A 22,932-nucleotide genomic window follows, 5' to 3' on the forward strand; every position below is an offset into this window, starting at 1 on the left:
CACGAGTACCTTTGTCATAAAGAGTTATTGTATATAAACCACATTTGGCAAATACCTGAACATCTACTTTCGATTCTTATGAAAGCCTGACAATTCCTGCAAAACCTGTAACACAGAACCTGGCAATATCAATGTTATGATTACACATACTGGAATGTCAGTTCAGATGTAAGAGGAAAGGACTTGGAAGGAGTACCCTGCCCTATTCCTTGAGAATTAATGGGTCAAAGAGTTGAAGTTCAAACTCAACATTATTGTCAGAGTATAATCCCTTTAATAGTCAAATGAAATAACAAACGTCTTTTCTTTCATTTTGTACACTTCTCTGTAACACAATCCAACCCCTTGGTCATTAATAATATACCCTGTTGCACAGAAGCCAGCTTGCACGGAATGCTACAATGTGGGGATTAGGGTTTTAAAAATCAATTAACATAAGAGGCACTTGCAGAAAATTTTCTTTTACATGACCTGTTTTAGATGATTTAGTAAGCAACAAAATTGTCCCCAATGGCTTCTTTTATTTGTGCAAATACTGTGCTTAAAACTAAAATACTGAAGTTGCTGAATTCTGATGTCACTTTGTAACCGTTCCTTGATATGGGAAATTCATTCACAATAGGTCATACAAATGCTATATACAAAATGCACATTACATACTAGAAGGAAGAACTGAAATAATTCATATAAACACTGTAATTTAGTAGCGAAGATATTTACATCGAACACCACACTTACTTACTTACGTTCAAGAGTGTTTACTGCCGACCAGATGATTGTACCAGTGCCCCTCCATAAAAATACAGTACCAGTCTGAGATTGGGAGATAAGCTAAAGACACTGATCTGATTTCACCCAAATACAATTTTTTTTAATATAAATAACTTGGTTGGAACTCAGGAGAATGTAAAGTATGTAAACATGCTGAAGTTTCTCCCTTATTGCTCTTAAGTACACTACAGCCCAGTATAAACCAACCCAAGAGTCGACACCAATGTGAGCGCACATACTCATTTTGTTGTGTCAAAGACAGGTGTTAGTTTCACTGTGGTAGTCAGCTGGACCAGACCTAAGGCGTGATGCATGGCCAATAACGGTTAAACAATGGCTTAAGTGCCCTCAGGAGCTACGGAAGTTCAGTCAATACAGCATTTGACCATGGACTGAATGACCAGGCTTTGATCCTGAGAGGTCCAAAGATTTTCCTATCAGCCTCTGCATCCAGACCAGCTCTGCGGCCCACACAATCTCCTATCCAATGGATACCAGGAATCTTTCCCCTGGAGGAAGAAGAGTGGCCAGGGCATGACACTGACCACTCACTCTAACCTAGTGTCAAGGTCAAGGTCAAGAACAAGTAGGAGCTAGTCCTTTTCCCCTTAACGTCCTTGGCATGAAGCAGGCCATATTTGTTTTGCTCTCAACATATCATTTCGATTGTTAATATTACTGTAAAATTAATTTATGAGGTATACTACATTCAGTAAACATTTAATTTTCTACCTACTTTATACTGGGTCATATTGTACATTTCCTGTTACAGGAATACAAACTGTCACAACATAAATTTGATTGCTATTCTAATTTTAAAACAAATAATAAACCACTAACCGTAAAACATTTTACCTTCCAGAAATTCAGGTAAGAATGAATCTTGATTCTATATCTAGTTCACAGCAGTTGTAACCAACTCAAATTGTTTCTTTCCACTCCTAGACCTGGAGTCTACGCTGAATAATATCTAACTCAAGTCTGTCATTAAATACTAACTAACAGGGAACTATAAACAAGACATCTTTACTCTGAATGTGTGCCACAAAATTAATATTCAGCTATACGTTTTACATCCCTTACGAATAACCAACACATTTAAACACATACAATTGAAAGAAATTTACTCCATTCCAATAGCCACAATAAACTAGATAAAGTAACATTAAGAATTATAACATATTACAGTTTGATATAATTTATGTAAAAGTTTTCACATTTAATTTTTGTTGTATTTTGAAGAGAAATAAAAGTCAAAGTATCACATGGCAAATTCTTTTAAGAAAGTCAGCTTTTCATCAATACCCATTATATTAAAATAAATTAAATTGAAATGGTATTAAGATCTGCCCTTCCTTCAAGCACCAAATTCCTGAGAAAGGTAATGGTACCTGAGAAATTGAAGTCAAAGTACATCAACTCTAAATTAGTCAAATTGACAGACTGAGACATTTTAATAGCACAATTTTAGGCCCTGTGAAGGTTTATTTACAAAAATATATTATGGTTCACAACAGTTAAGAAAACCACATTATTTATGAAGTTTGGCTAATTCATTTAGATACTCATGTATCAACGTACATGATTAGCTTCTAACTTCTGTAAATAGAAGGCTGTCCTGGCATAGCTCAAGTTTCTTTCCGGGGTTCATAAATGTCCACCTGTAAACTGATCATAATTGTTGCACACAACAAAAGTTATGTCACAAACATGACAATGATATGCTACCAGAGTTTGAAAGAAAATCATATAGAATCTAGTAACAATCTCCATGACAGTGCACAGTCCTTCTTAAGAAGCTCATTTTGCACTCAGCTGGTCAAGAAATTTCCCATCTTTTACGAAACCCAAAGGTTCATTGTAATGTTTACAGAAGTCCACGGGCAGTCCCCATCCTCAGCCAGATGAAATCAGTCCACACCCTCCCACTATATTTCTCCATTTTAATATTAACCTTTGGTCTTCTGACTGGCCTCTTCTTTCAGGATTTCCGACAAAAATTTTGTACATACTTCTCACATTCCCCATGTATACCCCACCCATCTAATCCTTGTAATATTGCTTTATTAAAATATTTTATACACCATAAGATTCCTCTCCATAACAAAGGCATAAACATTTACTGAAATCCCTCTAGTGTAAAGTAAATGTGCCCATAATTCTTAAATTATTGTCTCCTGGTGAATAATACCTGTCACTAAGAACATGTCCTTTTCATATCAGTGTCCAGTAGTAAAGGAGAAAACAGTAAATCAGCCAGCCCATCTGTAGAGTATGATTCACGGTTTAAAATATCATATGATTTTATTTATAAACATTCAGCTCCATTATATTTAATTCTCTAGTTCTGTATATTTTGATGTTTGAGTATGACATGCTACCAAGCACTATTATTTTGCTTGAATTTCAGAATTGCCAAAATCAGTATGACATTAGACTGGAGCATGATTTTCCACATGTCAAACAGACCCTGACATGCATTACCCTTCAAAACTAACTTATCCGAACACATGATAAACTGTAACAGTCTTCTTTTCTTTCTTTACACCTAAGTTCGTCAGAACTGTCGGCATAAATCTGAGAATAACAAAAGAACTGAAATGGTTCAAGTACATGTGGTCTATCGAACAACGGTAAACACTTCCAAGACATAAAGCCTTTTATCAGATAATCAGACATCCAAATAATTAATCGCAAAAAGGTTATCATTGAAGTTAATGAAAAATACAGAAAATAAATAGCTATTGTAAATGACATCATAAGACAAGGGTCAGCAACCAATTAACGGAGGAGCTATCTCTGTAATATTGAGTAAAAGATTTCACACCAACCTCGTTTGTACTGGTTTATATAACATTTCATTTAATTTGTGCAAGTTAATAAAATACAATAAGACAGTGAATCCTCGATATACCATGCCTTGTTATACCGCGGACGTGATTATGTCCCCCAACATGATTACATATTTCACAAAAACACAGGTACTGAAGCTGTCCCCCGAAAACTGCATTATATTGAGGTTCCACTATATAACCCCTACATAAATAAGCCCTGACTTTTCTATTATAACCCACAGATCCGTATGGAAATAAAAAAGGATCAAAGAATTTAGTAAAAAAAAGTTATGTTGAAAGAGTTGCCTGCAGCTCAAGGACCACTGGTTTCTGACTCCTGACTCCTGTTATAGGACAATAAACAACAACAAAAAAGGATAAAATATAAAAGTTTGAAAGAATTTTTTACGCTAAAGTACAATCGATACAGCTGCATGTTGAAAACTTTGCTCTCTGATGGCAACTGCGGCACTCTTTGATCAATGTAAATTTCATACTGCAAATAAACAACTTTTTAATTCAATTATTCTGAATGTAGGGAGAAAACACACACACATATTATATATACACTTATGTATACATATATCTGGAAGGGATGGAATGGCAATTCATAAATATAATTTTCAAAATTTTCACGTAAGCATGATCAACACATGGTCTCATTAACCATCTCCAATTTGAATATTTATAGCTAAAGCAATAATTTCAGTAAAAATGGTAATATCTACACATAAGACACTCAAGTTCAATGCTGTATATTTTCAAGATTCATTCCATTATGGAAGGTGCGTGGTTAACTTAACTCTGAGAAAGTTTATATTTATGATAATGTAATAAGTATGTAAACACACATACCCTCAAAATCATGAGACCTACTTTTCACACACTTTATCTATCAAAACCTCTGTACTTAACATGTACTGACAGAAACAATGGCCATATTTAGTAAGTAACATAAGAAGTTTCTTTATGTTACATCCAAAATAAAAATTTCATATGTATGAATTACATCAAAGATAAATTCCTACACATCACTTGCATTAAACCCATCCACATCTTTTGGCACTTCAAGTAGCCCACCCTAAGACACCACCCCTTTTTAAAAGTGATTATAATTATTACAAATATGCCTCATCTATGAATTATTAAAAAGTACTTTCACTGATCTTCAAGTGTCACCTGCATCCTAGAGAATTTATGAAAGAGTATAGCACGAAATTAACTGCAGAAATCCATCAACATTAATCATGTAGTAACATATCACCATTCGTAGACTGTGGCATGAACCACTTTGAGCACTCCACACTTTGTGCATTAGTATACTTGCATGGACTGTGGACTGGAGCACACACGTATGCTTACGGATGTGAATGGGTTAAATATAACTCATTATAAATTAATCTATAACGAATATATTTGTAATGATGATTAGATGGAAATTATCAAACAATCCTAAGTACAAAAATGAATGTCTTCTGAGTTTTAGAACCAATGAAGTCTGGTTTATAATTGTTTTAGAGATCCTTGCTGCTGTCATCAGGGCAATGACTCATCATGATGACTACATGGTGCTACAGCCCAGAAGAAACCATCTTTGAACCATGAGAACAATGAAAATATGACAAATTAGGAAACAAGCACACATATGACAGTCCTAAATCATACTTCTCTGTTGCATGCACATTCTCTTTCAGTTTCATACGCTGATGGAAATACATGATTTTAAAAATCTTTCCCAGGATACAAAGCAGATAAAATCACTTTTAAACCAGTCCTACTTGAAGTGAAGTGAAAAGAAGTGTCTCATCATCTCTTGACAATGTAAGGTACCAACATTCAGCTTCGTGCAAGTTTAATTTTCAAGTTACATTGAACATATAAATCAAAAGAATATCGAAACCTGCATGACAGTTCAGTATAGAAGATACTAAAAGATAACACAGTTTCAGCACTTTACACTATAACCATTTTCACATGAAAATAGATTTTAATTCCAGTACAATGGGTCTGCCAGTCAGACTTTAACTCTGGGGTTTAAGGATTTAGCTTAACAACACAAGTTGTGACCCACAGCCAATAAAGGTTACGGGCTCATTCACAAATAAAAGAAAATAATTATGGATTAATTAGGCTGGAGCTATCCACTTATTCTGTAGATCTTGCCTCATTTTTTACTGCAAAACTGTCAGTTATGGTGACAGACCACAAGTATAAATTTAAGACAGCAAAGATTTGTACCATTTGAAAGATTTAACAGACTGATGGTTTCATGCATTTCAGATATTACAAATCTTAACATAATAATAATGTTTCTCTGAGTTGGCAAGCATAAATATGTTTCATTAGCATAATAATGAAATGGAGATTTCCCTTTCATACAGATTGAAATGGAATAGGGACTTTTATGAGGCTGCTATTCGAAGCCAATTCTTCTCATTTTAAAAGAGAAAATTGGCTTACATCATATGCATATATTTGTCCCCTCAAAAGAAATCAACAGATTTTCATGAAACTTGATATGAACAGCCTGCAGCCACTGGAGGCCATATTGCCTTTGTAACTTTTAAATCTTTTTCTATCAATAATACCAACATGGCAGCTGTAAGAACTTGTGAAGTGAGAATGACACTAGTGCCACTACAAGAGAACTAGCATTGGGTCATGAAAATGTGTGTGGTAATAGATCTTCAAAAAATATGCAACTCTTGTTAAGGCAATTGTTTTGCAGAATATAAAACAGCAACATGACACCTTCACGAACTACGCTCTTTGCTTTTGATTTGATGTTAATAACTACGAATCACTGGAGCTAGGCATGTTAAATTTTGCATGGAGATTGATCATAAACATACCTACAAATTCTGTATGAAATATTTATTTTTATATGTAAACAGTAACAAAAATGATGATTGTGTGAAATTAAAATTATCTTCAACAAAATCACACAGAATTTGTAATAGTGGAGATTAGGGATACAAATCAGTCTGCAAATTCTATAATCTTCAATACATAATTCCTGCTAACATCACCATATAAACTGATCAATTTTAAGAAAAATAGGTATCATAAGTTGTTCCCAGAATTTATTGTTTTTAGTGTCAAAGGTTGGGTCTTTTTCAGTATCAAACATAAATCATCAAAAACATTTATTACAGTAACAACAAAGAATTGTTAACTGTCAATCGATTTCATTACAATTTTTGGAAACAATATTTTATTTGCACATGTTAGTTGACAAAACTAGCTCAATACCTTACCAGATATAATACTGTATATTTAATTTATATATAATTTTGCTACCAATGATAATTATGGATATAAAATTAATATGAAAATAATCAGGCACAACTTGAAACCCACAGGGCTCTGAATTTCCCAGTGTGGACAGCCAGTTAACTTCAAATAATAATAAAAGAGAATATTTGTTACTACTTCAGACTAATCAGTTGCCTTATTCACCAAATTGCTTGCCTAAATTAGGGAAAATGATATATAGGCTATGCAGAAGTTTATCTTGCACATTTTGAAATTACAAATTTACAGACATTTACATGTCATGATATGCATTCCTTCCCCAATGAACTTTCAAGCATTTAACGCTGTTTTATCTTTGGCATAGATGTCTCTCTTATTCAGTTTTCATGAAACAACCTAGTAATTATTTTTGAGAAGTTAAAAAGTGTTGAACAGTTAAGAATGGCACAGCCGGTCACAAAACAGAAGAAGACTTCCCTCATACTGCCTATTCCCAGACACACATAAGACAATGTATCATCTCTGTCACATTCTTGGCATAATTTTGGTAGTAAGAGAGATGTCAGGATATTACAAGAAGCAAATATAAAGTTTCTACAGACTGTTAAGAAACAAGAAGGGATAAAATCGTATACAAGGACACTGGGCAAGATCTAAAGATGGAAACGGTACAAGAAACATTCGTAAAATTATGACTACATTGGTACGGACATGTATTATTCATACATGATAACAGAATCTCTTTGGGAGTTACATAAATGAAGACTGCTGATTCAAAATTTATGCTACAGAATGAACGCGAGAAGATCAATTTGTAACTCATAAAAAACAACAATCTGTAGCAACAGGAAATACAAATAAAGGCCAATATTCTTTCTTTCTTTCTTCTTCCTAGTTTTTGAAATAAAATCTGAATTTATTTATAAATATATATATATGTTACATAATTTACTTTTTTACTTTAAAATATGTGCATGTGTATGCAAATGCAACACACATTGGTTGTATCTTTCATTGGGGGGGGGGGAAGAGACGAGGAATTCATTTAAAATAATACATATTAAATAATAATAATTATTATTATTAGATATTCTATCTGCCAAGTTCTGCAGCCAGTCCATGGTGAACTGAAAGAGACAATTACAGTAAAATTTAATATCTCACATTTTTCCATTTGCTCCACAAACATTCTAACGTCTTTGTTTGGGAACTTCAATTTACAGCTTCCCCTGTATTGTCTGCGGTAACATCGATTATTTTATTTCAAACACAATATTCAACAACTACAATATAAATCAACATATCCATTAATTACCTCAACATGATAATTATTGAGTTTACTGTGCTAACCACAATATATCATAGGCATTCTTTACAAAGTCTTTTAAATTTAAAAGGAGGGGGGGGGGGGACAGCTACTTCTATCAGTCAGCCACTGGTTCACTACTGATAGCAGTTAGTTATTCACAAAGCCATGCATCACTTAACAAATTCAGATTCACAGTCAGAAATTTCTTGTGTGGCATACAACTTTTTTTTTTGCAGCTTATGTCACAATCGGTGTAGATGGCTCTGCAGTATGGTTACCAATAAAGGACAGTTGAAACAATATATAGAAAGATCTCACCATAGTATCATTATCTCCAGTCCATCAACGAGGCAGACATGACACTTACTTACTGGGCTCCACTGCTCGTACGGGAATTCCTGCCATGCGCTGGCCATCACATGAAATTCATGAAGTCTGTTCACGTGCAACATCATTTGTCAATGACAGTCATCATAGATTCACTTTCAAACAAAGCAATCATGAGTGAAAATTCTTGCACAAAGACTGTCAAATTTATATGGATTAGACTACTTAAAAAATACAGGTTTAAAACTATAATTGCAAAATCTTGTCTCTTGGCATGGGGAGATAGTTTCATGAGTTCCAAGCTGCATCTGAATATGTTAAGAAACCAACATAAACACACAATCAGAGTAAGCAAGCAAGCAAGCGACTACACGTGGTGTAAAACAGGTATGTAGAGTATGTGGTCATCTAATTTTGAAAAAACACACAATGTTTCCAAGGCACAGTCTGTAATTCTACTGTACAATTTAATGTTATTTATAAACACAAGGCTGAGGGGGAAGCTCATATGTTATGCACTTCATCATTCACTTGTATTTTTGTGCACTTGTCAATAGAATACATTACCTAGGAAACCATCCCCTCTTAAATCATCACAGAAAATATACAGCGCTTACATTCACAGGACTGGTTAATACGCCAAGGTGAAATTAAAAGAAACTGTTTCACCACAAGAAACTTCCTGCTTAACATCGTCACCATCTACTGTACACTCTTTCTTGCTCTCTCTCTCTCACACACATGTGGGCACATGCACACACACACACACAAATCTTATGTACCAGCCATAAGAAATTACTGTGACGAACAGATACATCATATATTTTATGTTTACATAAATCTGTCGCAATGCGTATCAAAACATTTTAGTTTGATAGTATGATTTAAAAAATGTTACTCTATCAGTTAAATTTCTTGGTCTTTTAATGCATATAGTATTGACAGCAATGCCGTTCCAGGTTATGAAATGTAATTTTAATTTTCACCTCTGTATGTACCAATAAAGAATGTTCCTGTAGACAGCAAAGCCACCTGCTGCATAAACCCAGGGTGACCACCTGCCGACACAAATCTGATATCGTAACATCTACACATACCAGACAGTCCTGATAAGAACTTTATCAAAGTGCTGAGAATTCTTCATGAGAAGTTGATTCAGCATTAGAAATATACAGGATGTCCCAAAAAGATGTATACACGGCAGCAACTTTCGTGGCCGCTTCTCAGTCAGCTGCTCACCAATGTCAACCGTGCCACAAAGCTAACAGTAGTCACTTTAAATGCCTACACTACATCTGCCAGTTCACAAGGTGCCATTGCTGACATATGTTTGGTTTATTAAAATGTATTTATTTTGTTAACGGACACAACTTTATGGGACACATGTATTTCAGAAAGAAACATTTGACTGGTATGCTAAAGTGTATTATACTTTAAAAATAGCAATATTTTGAACGGTAAAAACTGAATGGAAAGCTGAAGCAACCTACAATGTAAGAATAGAGACAATTAGAATACGTGGAATTATGAGTCCGTCTATACACAACTGGAAAATATTTCTTTTGGTTCTGGTCACCCTTACCGAACTCCTGACACACAGCCAATGGTTCTGTTTAACTAATCACCTTATGTAATTTCCAATGATAGATGGTTATGAATTATGTTTCATTCTGCTTACAAGCCTGAAAACAAATAAGTATTTTGTTTGTTTCTTCCCTTAAAAGTACAAAATTTGTAACATTCCCTAAGTATCATACCATTCAATAAAAACGCTGGCATTTATAAATAAGAAACACTAACAGTGATCCTTGCAAGAAGGACTTCTTTGTTATTAAGAAATGCTAGTTGAAAGTTCTTTGATTGGTTGTTGGACCCTACATGTAGTTGTCTGTATGGATGGGTGTTGTGACATTTGACACGGCTCAATCATCCTGCTCTGTCCAGTCTACTCGCGCCCAATCAGGTAGCTCTGTCTCGTATGACCAGCCTGGACCCTGCAGAAAATTTGAGCATGACATTAGCAAAGAACATGCTATCTCTAAATACTGCATTTTTATTATGTTTGTAACAACTATTATATTATCAAAAAGGACATCACGTTGGAAGCTTCAAGCTGTCCTCACCATACCTTGTATTTCCATGCATGTAGGTACATGACAAGGTCTCTAGGCTTTGGGTCTCTGTAACGCACTTTACATTCATAGCAGTGTTTATCTGTAGACATTTTGTCAGGGTTGAATGCTAGGTCTGGTGCTTCGTGTCCAGTCTGCGTAGCCACCGTCACTTTATTTGTTCGACACAGAACAGCGTTTCTTTGAGACACCACTGAAGAAAGAGATTCTTCCTGATGGCCAACACTCCCCACCACATCATTCTCACATGACTCCTCACAGGGTGATGCTTCTCGGCTTACGTCTCCATCATCCTCTGCTAGTCCCACTTCACTCCGAGAACACACAACACAGAAATAAAAATTGTAAATATATTTGTCAATCATGGTCTACGTGGAACACTAACAGGACTAACAACTCGACACATCATTACAACCCAAAATATCAACATCGACAATAAAATACATATTACAAATAATCCTCTGAGGATGGGAACATATAAAACATGCTTCAGACAATGAACAGTGTCCAACGTAACTGCACTGTAATAAATTGGAAGCTGTCACAGATTTTTAGTAGTTGACTTTACCTTTCCCTGACAATGGGTTAAGCCCATCCTCCATGTCGCCCTTGAGGGACTTAAACATGCTGAGTTCAGAGTCTCCATCCATGCCAAGCCAGTTCTCTGCATTGTGGATATTTATGAGGTCCTGAATAAGCTCTTCATCCGTCTTTCCTATGTTACCGCCTCTCCCTTTTTCAGGACCGAAGACCGTGTGATTATAGAGTGGATCATTTACCACAGGGTACCCTGCCAAAGAAAAAAATCATCAAGTAAGCTTCATTTATACTGACAGAAGAAGCAATAATGTTTCATCTGTAACAAGATACATTTAGTGTTAGGCTTCTGTAGTCAACGTCATCTGTAATTATATGTGCCGCTGATGCTACCAGTGCTTACAAATCTGATGATAACCTCCTGCCCTTCCACTGAGAATTCCTGGAGCTCGACGGCCATATTACCTAATAATTCAACATAAAAATTAATACAGATTGAAAGAATTAATTAGTTTTGATGAATGTAAGAATCCGCCAAGCACGAGCTTACCTAAATACTGAAGGTGAACTCTGATCTGGTGCATCCTCCCAGTATGTGGCTTGCACGAGATGATGCTCGTCTTGCCATTATAACCGAGCTTCTGGAACGTTGTCGTGCATGTCTTTCCTTTGGGCGACACCTTACAGACTCCAATCTTGTAACTCACCACTTCAATTGGTTCTTGGCACTCAATCACCTCACTGAAAATACACAAAATATTAAATAAACATGTGAAAATTATTACCAACAAACTAAAAACAGACTAAAACAACAACAATAACAGAAGAAGAAGAAAACTTACTTTTGTGCTGAACTTCAGTTTTTAAACAGCACTTGTTTTTAACTTTTCATTCATATTTACTGCAGTGTTAATTATACCTTTCTCTTACTTAATTATTATTCCCCATCAAGCACACTGGTAAAGTGGTACACCCAAGAGGAGACTGGTTCAAATTCCAGCCAGACGCTATAACTGACTTGTAATGACACACCAACCCAAACATTCAATTATTTATCACAAAACATTCCTGTTGTAAGATGACATAACCAGGCCTCCTGTTGGATGTGCCTACTCCCTTCGCGCATCCTACAGTCTTGTGCATACTGCTGGGAAAACAAGATATTTCATCCTGCATTATACCATGGCATTTGTCTGAAAAGACTAAGGAAAAGTATAAAAAACATTAATCAGATTGCCAGTCTTTGTGCTGAGATTTGAAAATGAGACCAAATTAAAATGAAGGAAAACTGCTAACAACACAAAAACATAACAATACTATATGATTACAATTGTTGGTTATTAGGTTAGGTTAGGTTCGATTAAATGAAGTACAAAATGAGAGGCTTCCAGCAGGTCATCACAAAACTAATGTTCATTATAACCAAAGCTTTGTGTACAGAAATCAAAATTGAAGGCTGCACCTGGGAAATTCTCCTTCCACTCTACACACGTACTCCTTTTGAACCTGGCGATTACGGATCTGATGTTCCATGGATCGGGCCTTTTTAGGAGTACGTCCAAAGAGTAATAGACCAGAAGTGAGGCGGTCCAGCCGGTGAATGGTTCGAAGGTTCTTCAGGTTATACTCCTTGGCAAGAATAAACACCACGGTATTGTGGCGGTAACGCCCACAAGGGTGGACCTAAAGTGAAAAGAAAGATAGGAAGTGTAAGAGACGCATATTTAATGGTACTAAAACTTGCTTTATAAAATGAGCATGTGCACTCATCAAAATTAAAATAACTGACACAATAACATGATAAATAATTCACACAAACAAATTATCTGAATTAATGTTTTCAGATCGTCTGCTGGATTCATAAGCCAACAGCTTATATCTGCAGTAAACATAAAAGAATTTTAAACCATCCATGAAATTCCTTTTACATGGAAAAGTCAGTACCAGTATTTTGTGAGAAAAACTGCTAAGTGCGTAACACAACTTGCTGAGGTAAAGGTAGCATTCATTTTGCGGCATAAAAGGAATTCCTTGGGGTATGCGGTATCCTGTTATGCAGCATTACCGAACTGATTTGTAACAGATGTAAATGAAATATTATTAATATGAAACGGATTATAACAAGCAAGTGCTAATTTAAAGTTTCCAAGAACAGTGGTGCCTTGGTATTATATTCAAATAACAATTATAACACTGTCAAAATGCATCTGAAAAAGATCATTATATAAATTAGTTTCACTGTAAGAAGGGAGGGTATGTAAAAGAGGTGTAGGAATTGCACAATGGAATCAGCACAGAAAACACAGATCTCCACATGGTCTCTTGCTAGGCAGAAGAGGCTATGATGTGAGCAAGTGGTCTATTTATTTACTCATTTTCCCATTTATGGGTTCAGAATTTAAGCCAAAGGAAAAAAGATCTGAACATAACACAGATTATGAACATACAATGATGGAACAGGAAATTTCAACAGTACTGTTTTTCTTAATTCGACAAACAATATTCAGACGATGATTCTAACAGCATTCACTCAAAACTTTAATTAACGCGAGGCTTTAAAGGCAACAAAAAATTAACGTGTTGAAGTCCACATACTCCTGAAGTTCCTAAAACATTAATTAATGTCAACGATCTTAAATCCAGTTACTTTTTGTCAAAATGCAATGATGAAAGAGTGTGCGATATGCAAAATATTTTAGATGTGGCACCATTTCTTGGTCCCTAATACACATTTCATCATCACTTTCAATCTTAATTTTTAAAGTTACGATATTGTGGGTCTATGCTGAAAGTTATCTAGCAATTTAATTTTTGTTAGCTTTAATTTTATATAATGAAACTACAAGCATCTGAAACATAACTTACAAATATTGTAAGTGGCAGCTGAGTGCACAAAAATGTTATAAAATCCGAAATACAGATCTTAATAACAAGACATAAAACGTCTATTTTAAACATTTTTAGTGGTAAATATTAATGAAATAAAATGAAAAATATTTCATTACACCATGCAGTCTGTACATGTCGTGCAATTAGCTTAGCAGCAACAGATATATACAGCAACAGATGAACATCAAGGGGGCGGAGGAGTATACTCTGATGTAAAATAGCTCTCCACTCTTGTTAAAAGCAACCTGTGTGTCTGCCTAAATATTATTACTGACTTTGGAGAAATGTTTATAAACCTTTACTGTTGCAGTGGGGTGATACCATGCCTCTGTGCAACTGTGACTGCTAATGGCCCGCGTCTGCCCCGGAGCTATTATGTGAGCAAAGATAAAATATCACTGGAATGATACTGACAGGGGAGAGACAAACTGACTCAAAGAACAACCTGTCTCAGTGCCACTACACGTACCACATACTCCATATGGATTAACCTGGGCACAAACCCAGACCCTCATGGTGAGAAGCTGGTGTATGGACACAAAATGTCTTATTTTAACAACTGATTAACAGGGATTAATTTGACTCGTACATAACACAATCAGGACTTCTTGTCCTTAGGTTTATACAGCTGGAGTTCAGTGTACAACTTTGGATTTTGGAGATGAGCTGTGTCAGATGTTCACAATTATCCAAAATTTCAGCAAATACTGCATTTTCCATCTTTAGAATGAACCTGTAATGGTTATATATTTCTGGCAGTCTTATACTGGGCAGGGAATGGGTGGAGATTTTTATTTGTTGGTGCTGCTTGGTGGAACACAAGAGTGGGCTGCTATCCAATGAACATATGACCAAGGAAGAGGCGACGAAAACATTTTTAACAGACATGTGGTGAGAATAGTTTCCTTCACCTTTTTCCTTAGCCATATGTTTATCTCCCATAATATGGCAACACGCTCTTCCACTCCACCAATGGGCATCATCAAATCAAATTCCTCTACTACTGACTACCTTATGTACTTTCCAAAAATGCCCAACCATTACAGATTCGGCCTGAAGATGGAAACTGCAATGTATGCCAAAATGGATAATTTTCAACGTTCAATGCAGCTTATCGCTGAGAGCCAAAGATGTGCAATTAGTACTGTTGAAATATCCTAAAACTCTGAGGGAACTTCAGGAGTGCATTGTTTTTTAAAAAAAATGTGTAATTTCTCACACACTTAAAATGGAAAGGAGCAGATGCAAAGAACTTGGGGTATGATGTTGCGATACCCTGGGACGTTAAATCACACTGACATACTCACCGGAAGAGAACACGGTTTATCCAGCACCACAATGTCTTCATCTACATGAATTAGCTTGATGGGTTTTGCTAGGACTGGGGTCTCATGTCTGCAATACAACCACATTACGCCTCAGCTGAGCCCTTTCTGCCGCTTGCCATGTTACTGGAAGCTTTGCTCGGCATGCCCGTCAAACAGGGAGTCAGTCACATGACGCTCAAAACCAACCTCACACACATATTCCCAACTAGCACCATAAAGTGTATGCGGCTGGAGCCAAACTGGTTCAGATTTTGAATACTTTACCACAGCCAGTTACAGTTCATAGCTGATAAAAAATAGTTCTCATATTAAAACATCAAAATTTCATGGACACTGCACAATATGGCAAATATGTATCTTGAAAAATGAACAAGATTTGGTGCGCTGTTTTCAGGAAGTAAATCAATGCTTATTTTCAGAATGAATCTCATGCATCAAATTCTACAATGTCTGAATTCTATACTTGAGGAATGCACAACTGTAACATAAAACAATTTGTACTCTTTCAAATGAATAGAGGACTTTAAACGTCATCAATAAATGGTCTGGAAAGAAATTTAAATATGGCACATAAAAATCACACTCTAACCACTGATATAAGCTCTCACTTTTCTCTTGGTATGTGAAGTTAGTTTTGAGGGTTGCAAATATTACAGGTGCAAATCAAATAGAGGTAGTCCCCAGTTTATTTGGGCTGCCGATGTTCTGTACGCACCTGGGAAATGAAGCAATGAGGGGTAGTTCATAGGAATGGTATAATGCACAAGGCAAAACAAATTAGACTACGGAACTATCCACGTAGCATACAGGGTGCATGATATTTGCATCACCCATGCTTTCACACTCTTGGTTGCAATGATCACACGTAAGTTGCGTAACAAATTCTTACTTACAGAGCATGCTGAGGAGAAAGAACAGAAGACACTATCCAGCTCATTTAAATATGACATCGGTTGAAAGAAGTCTTCTGAATAAACATATATTATTATTTTTGAATTACTAAACTACATTTTATAATTCTGACAAGTGTTAACTATGGTACACATTAAAACAGATAACCTACTTCTGTATTTACCAGTTGAGTAAATTTCCTTATTCTGCACGCAGAAAAGTGCCAGGTCAGTAGAGACGTCCCAGCTAAGGACAGAGGTTGTGACAATGTGCTCGCAGGTCATGCATACCACACACCTCAGTGGAGGTGATGGAACATTATTCAAATTATGATTAGCAGGGTAAACTGAAGTATGCAAAGAAAAATGTGCCCCAGTTCCATTCTATATACAAAAAAATATTACCCTTCATCTGTAATGAATAAGGACCATAACATTTCACATGACGAATTTTACAATATGTGAAGAAATTTATTTCAATGAAATTACGTACAGTAATTTTAAACTCTAGATATGTAATCCCCCATCATATTTGTTATAATGTGTTTTTATAAAACTGGTCTATCAACCAGAATAACAGTACTGGATGCAATCATTGGTTAGAATGTGGATCTAATGTATTCAGGCTCATTCATTGTATAAAATGTATAAATATATTGATTTCTGGTGTAACTAAATTATGATAAGAAAATTACTGTAAATATTTTAATCACCTCACGTCCCTTAACTTTGTATTGAACCTAATCTACATACAGCAAACACCTAAAACAGATAATTATTACCTGCAAATTTCTTTCTCAAACTTTGAAAATGAAAAATGAAAATACATCAACATAGAGGGCTCAATGCCATCATGACATGGACATAAAGAATGAACATACATAAGTACGTAGAATCTCCTTTGGTCTTCATGACAGGGAACGTATTTCTCAGACTCTGATGCTGTTATTCATTTCCTCCAACTCACTCACAGCATCACTCAAAATTAATTAAAACATGCAATTAAAACTTGAAAATATTCCTGTAGTTAGAGTCCAGCTGGCAGCCATTTAGTTGGGAATTTAAACCTCCCCGTATCCATGGAACTGCCGACAGTTATAGGAATCTATCGATAGGTGATGCAAATACTGTTTTGGCAAATGAAGATAAAAGGACAGACGTGATGGTATGGTATGGTATAAAACAAGAGAATGAGCTACCAGAGACAGACAGGCAGTCTTGTTGCCCACTTACAGGGATGGAGGCAGGTTTGTTAACAACCACAATGTCCTCGTCCATGTGAACTATGGTGATAGGGTCGGAGGTAACGGGGACTTCATGCCTGAAACAAACCAATAATGCAGTCTTGTCACAATCACACACTATAGGGGGGAGGTAGAGGAACAAAACTTATACTCCAAAGTTTAAAGGTTCTGATAATTGTGAAAAACAACTGTGTTAAACTGTTTTTTTGGACTTTATCCATCAACAAGACGTTATTAAAAACACACTTCTGGTCACCAGGGGGCCTAACAGATCAGGATTTTGTCTTCCTTTCTCCTGAAGACAGAAGTAGAAGCAATTTCCAAAATGTTTTTAATAACACTTACATGACAAATAAAGTAAAAAAAAAATTATACTTGTTTGCAAGTCGTGTTTCAAGATCACAATACCACCATTGCACTGCTACGGTATCATTACTCTGTGGTGGCCAGCACATTGACTTAGCGAAGATAAAAGAGTACTGAAGGAAAGCTACACAGCGAGCTGAGATATCAACAGTGTAAAGAGAGTTAGTGACTGGGTAGCCACAGATCTGCGAACCAATGGCCTGGCTGCCGGCCAAAATTCTCCATCTCTGATCCATTACTGTGTTTCAATGCACCCAGATGTGCGCGGATATCTAAATGATAGAGGACGGACAGACAACCGGGGTACAGTGACTAACAATTTATGACTGAGCTGCCAAATCCAATGAGCTGAAGAGGCTGGAGAGGAGCCAAACATGGCTCATTTGTTGCAAGTTATTAACTGTTAATGTCCACGAGATTTTCTGATGCGTTAGCACGCTGGAGATTTACTGCTGAATCATTAAACTTATGAGTGACCACTATCTCTTGTGAGATTCAAAGTTCTCATGACAGTGAAGATGCTGATGTTGGTCTACAGTATGTTGCTTTTAGATGTTGATATCTACACATAAGTCCCTGCGGTGTTACAGCCCACAAGACCAACACCGACTATCTATCTCGTTCAGTAGACAAACATTTTATTTATCAGTACACACAGTACAGAATACAGGCAGCAATTGTTTAACTAATGTTTTTATGTGCTGTAGGATCACCACACTAAACTCTCCATGCACAATGTATCTTGTAGGTAACTATCAGCAAACTGGGACATACATCACCTAAAAGGGAAGTCTGTCGGAGCAAACTTGAATAAGTTTCCAGTGCAGCCAAAATTCAGTGTGCACAACAAAATAATAGGTATGTAATTTGTTATAATAAATCATAATTCATGCAAATGTGCATGGGAATTGGAAACACACACATATGACGCCACCACATAATTCTGGGTCTTCATAATGCCTCTGTGCAGTTTTGAATTTTAATAACTTTGGACATAATCGTGGACAAGGGTTTGGTCCTAGCAGAAGGCAATGGTATATTATATTGGCATTTCTATCATGAAACATGAAAACAAATGCATTTACTATAAAAAGAATCCAAAATTGCCAGTCAAGAGGCAGCTAAGATGGTGGTCTTTTATGTAAATTGAACAATGACTGAGTCAAATAGAGAACCAGTACTTTTCTTTATAGCTCTGTACACATTCATAACCTTACGTCCCTGAAGCACAAAGATCATCTAAATAATATTTAAGAATTCAGTCCGTACCTCAAAGAAAACACAACTCTTCACCATTACAAAGATCAACTGGTGAATGCTGTTTAAGGAAATAATCCCTGTTTATTCAGAAAATCATATGAAACCCATAAATAAATTCTATGGGGAGAACAGAAAATTATTTAATGTCAAAGCCGGTGGAACACACAGTTGCAACTGTGTTTTAAAGTATTAATTAAATGGCTGAAATAAAAGCTGTGTCAAATACTTCATGAATTATGAACTGCTGTTAAAGAAAAGTACTGAGTAATATGTGAACCTACTTACAATTACAAGTTTGTAGCATTTTTAATAAACCGCCATGAAGTTTCACTAATTATCTAATTTATAACCCATGACTTTTGAGCTCATAAGAGCTCCCTTTCCCTTTGACACGACACCTCCTGAAGATGGCAACTTCAACTTTGCCAAAATATTGAAACACCTTCAACACATGATGTGACTAAACCCTGAAAGTCAAAGTTGTAAACTGTTCCATAATATTCTGTTAATGAGCAGAAATACAGAAAGCTTCATGAAAATGCTTGAAAAATATACTAGGTACATTCACAATGAAAATTTCAGACACCGCAACAACCCGGTACCTTGAATCTGTTGAGCTGTGCATGGAACCATTATACAGAATTACCTAACTAGTAGCAGTTTTGTGAACTGGTACGAAAAAGAATCAGAAAGAAATAAAATAATTAATAAAATACGACTGGAGAAGAAACAAGTAACAGACATAAATGACAGCAATGAATTATTTTGCATAAACCACTCATTTTGTAATAAAAGACATGCGTAAGATTGTCTGAGAATGTGTGTACTGTGCACGTGTGTCTCTGTACAAAATGCAATCCAATGGTACGCTTCATTCACCTGCTGCCACAAAAGAACATTCCTACCAGAGGGTGACAAATTTTCTCTTTGTTTATGTTTCAAAGCCCTCGGTCTCAACTGACATTCCCCATGAGTTGCGATGTGAAAGTCAGGTGAAGTGACTGCATTTAGACTGCCATTTTCTTTTTAATTCTCTATCTTAGTAACAAAGAGTTGGGATGCTTCTGTACCCTTCTTACTCACCTGACTTGGCTCTGTCTTGTCCTGAGCTGTCACAGCCATAAAAGATTCACTTCGGGGAACCCAGCATCAAGCAGTTTAGAATTGTATTGGGAATAGAAATTTATCGGTGGATCAAACACAGCACTAAAGAGAGTTTACAGAATGTTGCCAATGTTGGTCACACTGTCACGAATATGTACACGAAGAAAGAGAGAAATGGGTTAATAGGTGAACAAAATTTTTGACCTCTGTTTTCAGTAATATATGTTTCACAGTTAAGCTTTACTGGCTGTACATCGCAGTAGCACACGGCTAACTAGTTAAAACCCACGGTTGAAGTCCACTCAGCCTCCAGTAAAACAGTATGGGTGTATAAATGCCCGATTCCTACACGATAGAGGTCAAATAAAACTTATTTTTGGAATGCATAGTGCACCTTATATTTGTTTTGTTTTTTGTGTGTATACAAGCAAGCATGCATTATTTGGTGTCAGAATTAATAAGTGCAGATACTCCAAAAAACATGCAATACAAAGTGGAACAACAGAGAACAGTGATATGAGGTAAATAAAACCATTAATAAATACTGTACTAAATCATCTTAGAAAATATCAATAAAGATATAAATTTTATTTCTTAATATGCCCCAGAAAGTAAATGAAACAACTTCTCATGAACCTGAGAATGACTTAAACTCATGTAGTCCGATGGTATGATGGGCATTTCTGCCTCTATTTCCATCAGACCACAAACACCATGTTCTTAAATTTAATTTTTAAACATACACAGATATATATGAAAATTCAAATACTGAAAATCCATTTCAGTTATACATAATGCAAAATGTCCACTTTTTGTCATGCAAGACAGAAATAAAAATTAAATAACAAATTATAAAAAAGTTCCCCATATAAATAAGGTAACACAACTGAAAGGAAACCAACAGTTTGATGAAATTTTATACACTCTCTTTCCTTCCTTTCGTTAAGTTATGATGCGGTCAAAACTACAGTGTAAGCATAAAGCACCTGAGCAAATATTAAAGAGATGTGATGTAAATGTGTCAAAATAATGTATGACCTCTCATGTGACCTTTGGTACAAGAAAACCTGATAATTAAATTTCAAGTGACCAAAGAAAAACTTTAAAATACACTCTTATTATCAGTTATATCTGATGGATAATGATAAATGGGTATGGCTTCACGCACACACCCTTCTTAACAAGGGATGGCATCTTCATTTCACATATTTTAATTTATCGTCAAATACGAACAAGATTGGAAAGATCTACTCTTTGGAACACACTTACATTCCAAAGATATTCTTCATGCCACAAGACGTAGGTCATCATTTCTTTGGTGGTCTATGCATTTACGTGATCCCAGGCCACTGTTGCGAAACTATGCCTTCCAACAATAATTTCAGGTTGTTCTTACAATAATATGATCTGAGGTCCCATCGTTAGTCCAATGGGAACCCTTGGAACTCATTGCTGTAGAAATGGGTTTCAGCAATGGGACCTTCGGTCCCACAGATTTGAAAAATATGACGGACTGACGGACATAGACGGACACATAAGATGTTTGCTCACATCACAGTGTGAAGAACACATAACATCATCAGATTTGTATACAATTACACAGTGTTTCTGAAATGAACTCACACTAAGTTAAAACATATTTTTGAAACGTACTTTATGGCAACATGCAACAACATGTCCAGAAATTGGAGATGTTGGTTACCAGAGGTCAGTGGTAAGAATTCATTTTACAGTTACCATTTTTGGATGGCAATTACTACAACAGGAATACTTTGACGTGTATGTTATTTCTGAGTAAGTTTTTAATGTTACCTGTGAACGATGTTGGCCAGTAAGTCATTGTGTTTGAGGCGGTAGTCAGTGTCCACCTTCTCATAATTCACAGTCAGTGTTCCTGCACGAATGCATCTCTCCTGAAGAGAAACATGGAATGCCATTCAAATAAATAGTCTGATTTTTTATGTGCTGACTACAATGTATTAACTTGTTTATATAATGACACTGTTATAGCTCAGACTACAGCACTGAATAAATGATTAATGAACAATCATTTGTTACAAATACAGAAGGAAATGGACATAGCTTAACATGATTTAAGAGTCTTGACATTTGTGTGGACTATCAGAAGAAAACCATGGAAAAGAACCCAGGATTGTTAATCTCTCTGCTGAGAATAAAACACAGGATCTTGCAGATATAAAGGAGTATTATCCAATTGACTGTGACATTCAGTGTGTACTGGCACGCAAATGATTACGAGTTTCTTGAATTTGATACTACCTCATTTACCACCACCATCTCAAGTTGACGCATGGCGCTGTAAGACCAACATTCTACCATTTTGTGCTGAATGCCGGTTTGGAAACCGTCATACAGAATGAGAGTATAATTAAAATTCAAAAATGTGTGAAAACTTCACACATTTTCTAATTACAGAAAGGGAACCAATTATAATTATTTTGCATCAGCTAAACGTGCTTGAAAGGACACGACGCGAAACTGAATATACTATTAACGAGATACTGCGTACTTACATATTCTTCGGCAGGATGCGCTCGAAACTCTCTTGCAAACACATCTAGAATCTTCTCTCCAACCCAACGACCCTTCGTGAAGGTAGTGAAGGTGAAGTAATAAGGATACACTTTTCTTAAACCTGTAAAGATAAGAGAAGTGCACTTTGCAT

The 22,932-nt window shown here is 35.9% G+C and overlaps 1 protein-coding gene across 5 annotated transcripts in view; it reads right to left on the reverse strand.

The window, feature by feature from the left end:
- Window positions 1-251: 251 nt before the first annotated feature.
- The window catches only part of LOC110826712 (pseudouridylate synthase RPUSD2), a 210,933-nt gene continuing 188,252 nt past the window's right edge, over window positions 252-22,932 (reverse strand). For 4 of the 5 annotated variants that reach the window (XM_087357759.1, XM_087357760.1, XM_022057609.2 and 1 more), the window contains 8 exons: window positions 22,781-22,902; window positions 22,059-22,159; window positions 17,506-17,593; window positions 12,628-12,848; window positions 11,716-11,906; window positions 11,197-11,418; window positions 10,625-10,935; window positions 252-10,490 (listed from right to left, as the gene is read on the reverse strand). In XM_087357759.1, coding sequence (XP_087213885.1) covers window positions 10,419-10,490; window positions 10,625-10,935; window positions 11,197-11,418; window positions 11,716-11,906; window positions 12,628-12,848; window positions 17,506-17,593; window positions 22,059-22,159; window positions 22,781-22,902 — 1,328 coding nt within the window. In that variant the 3' untranslated portion in view covers window positions 252-10,418. Of the gene's footprint in view, window positions 10,491-10,624; window positions 10,936-11,196; window positions 11,419-11,715; window positions 11,907-12,627; window positions 12,849-15,361; window positions 15,450-17,505; window positions 17,594-22,058; window positions 22,160-22,780; window positions 22,903-22,932 lie in introns of all 5 variants that reach the window. The other variant, XM_087357758.1, reaches the window with a different exon arrangement.

The sequence above is a fragment of the Zootermopsis nevadensis genome, unplaced genomic scaffold (genome assembly GCF_977971745.1).
Source record: "Zootermopsis nevadensis isolate Lab colony 2312 unplaced genomic scaffold, Znev_1.0 Znev_ptg000028l, whole genome shotgun sequence".
Lineage (NCBI taxonomy): Eukaryota > Metazoa > Arthropoda > Insecta > Blattodea > Termopsidae > Zootermopsis > Zootermopsis nevadensis.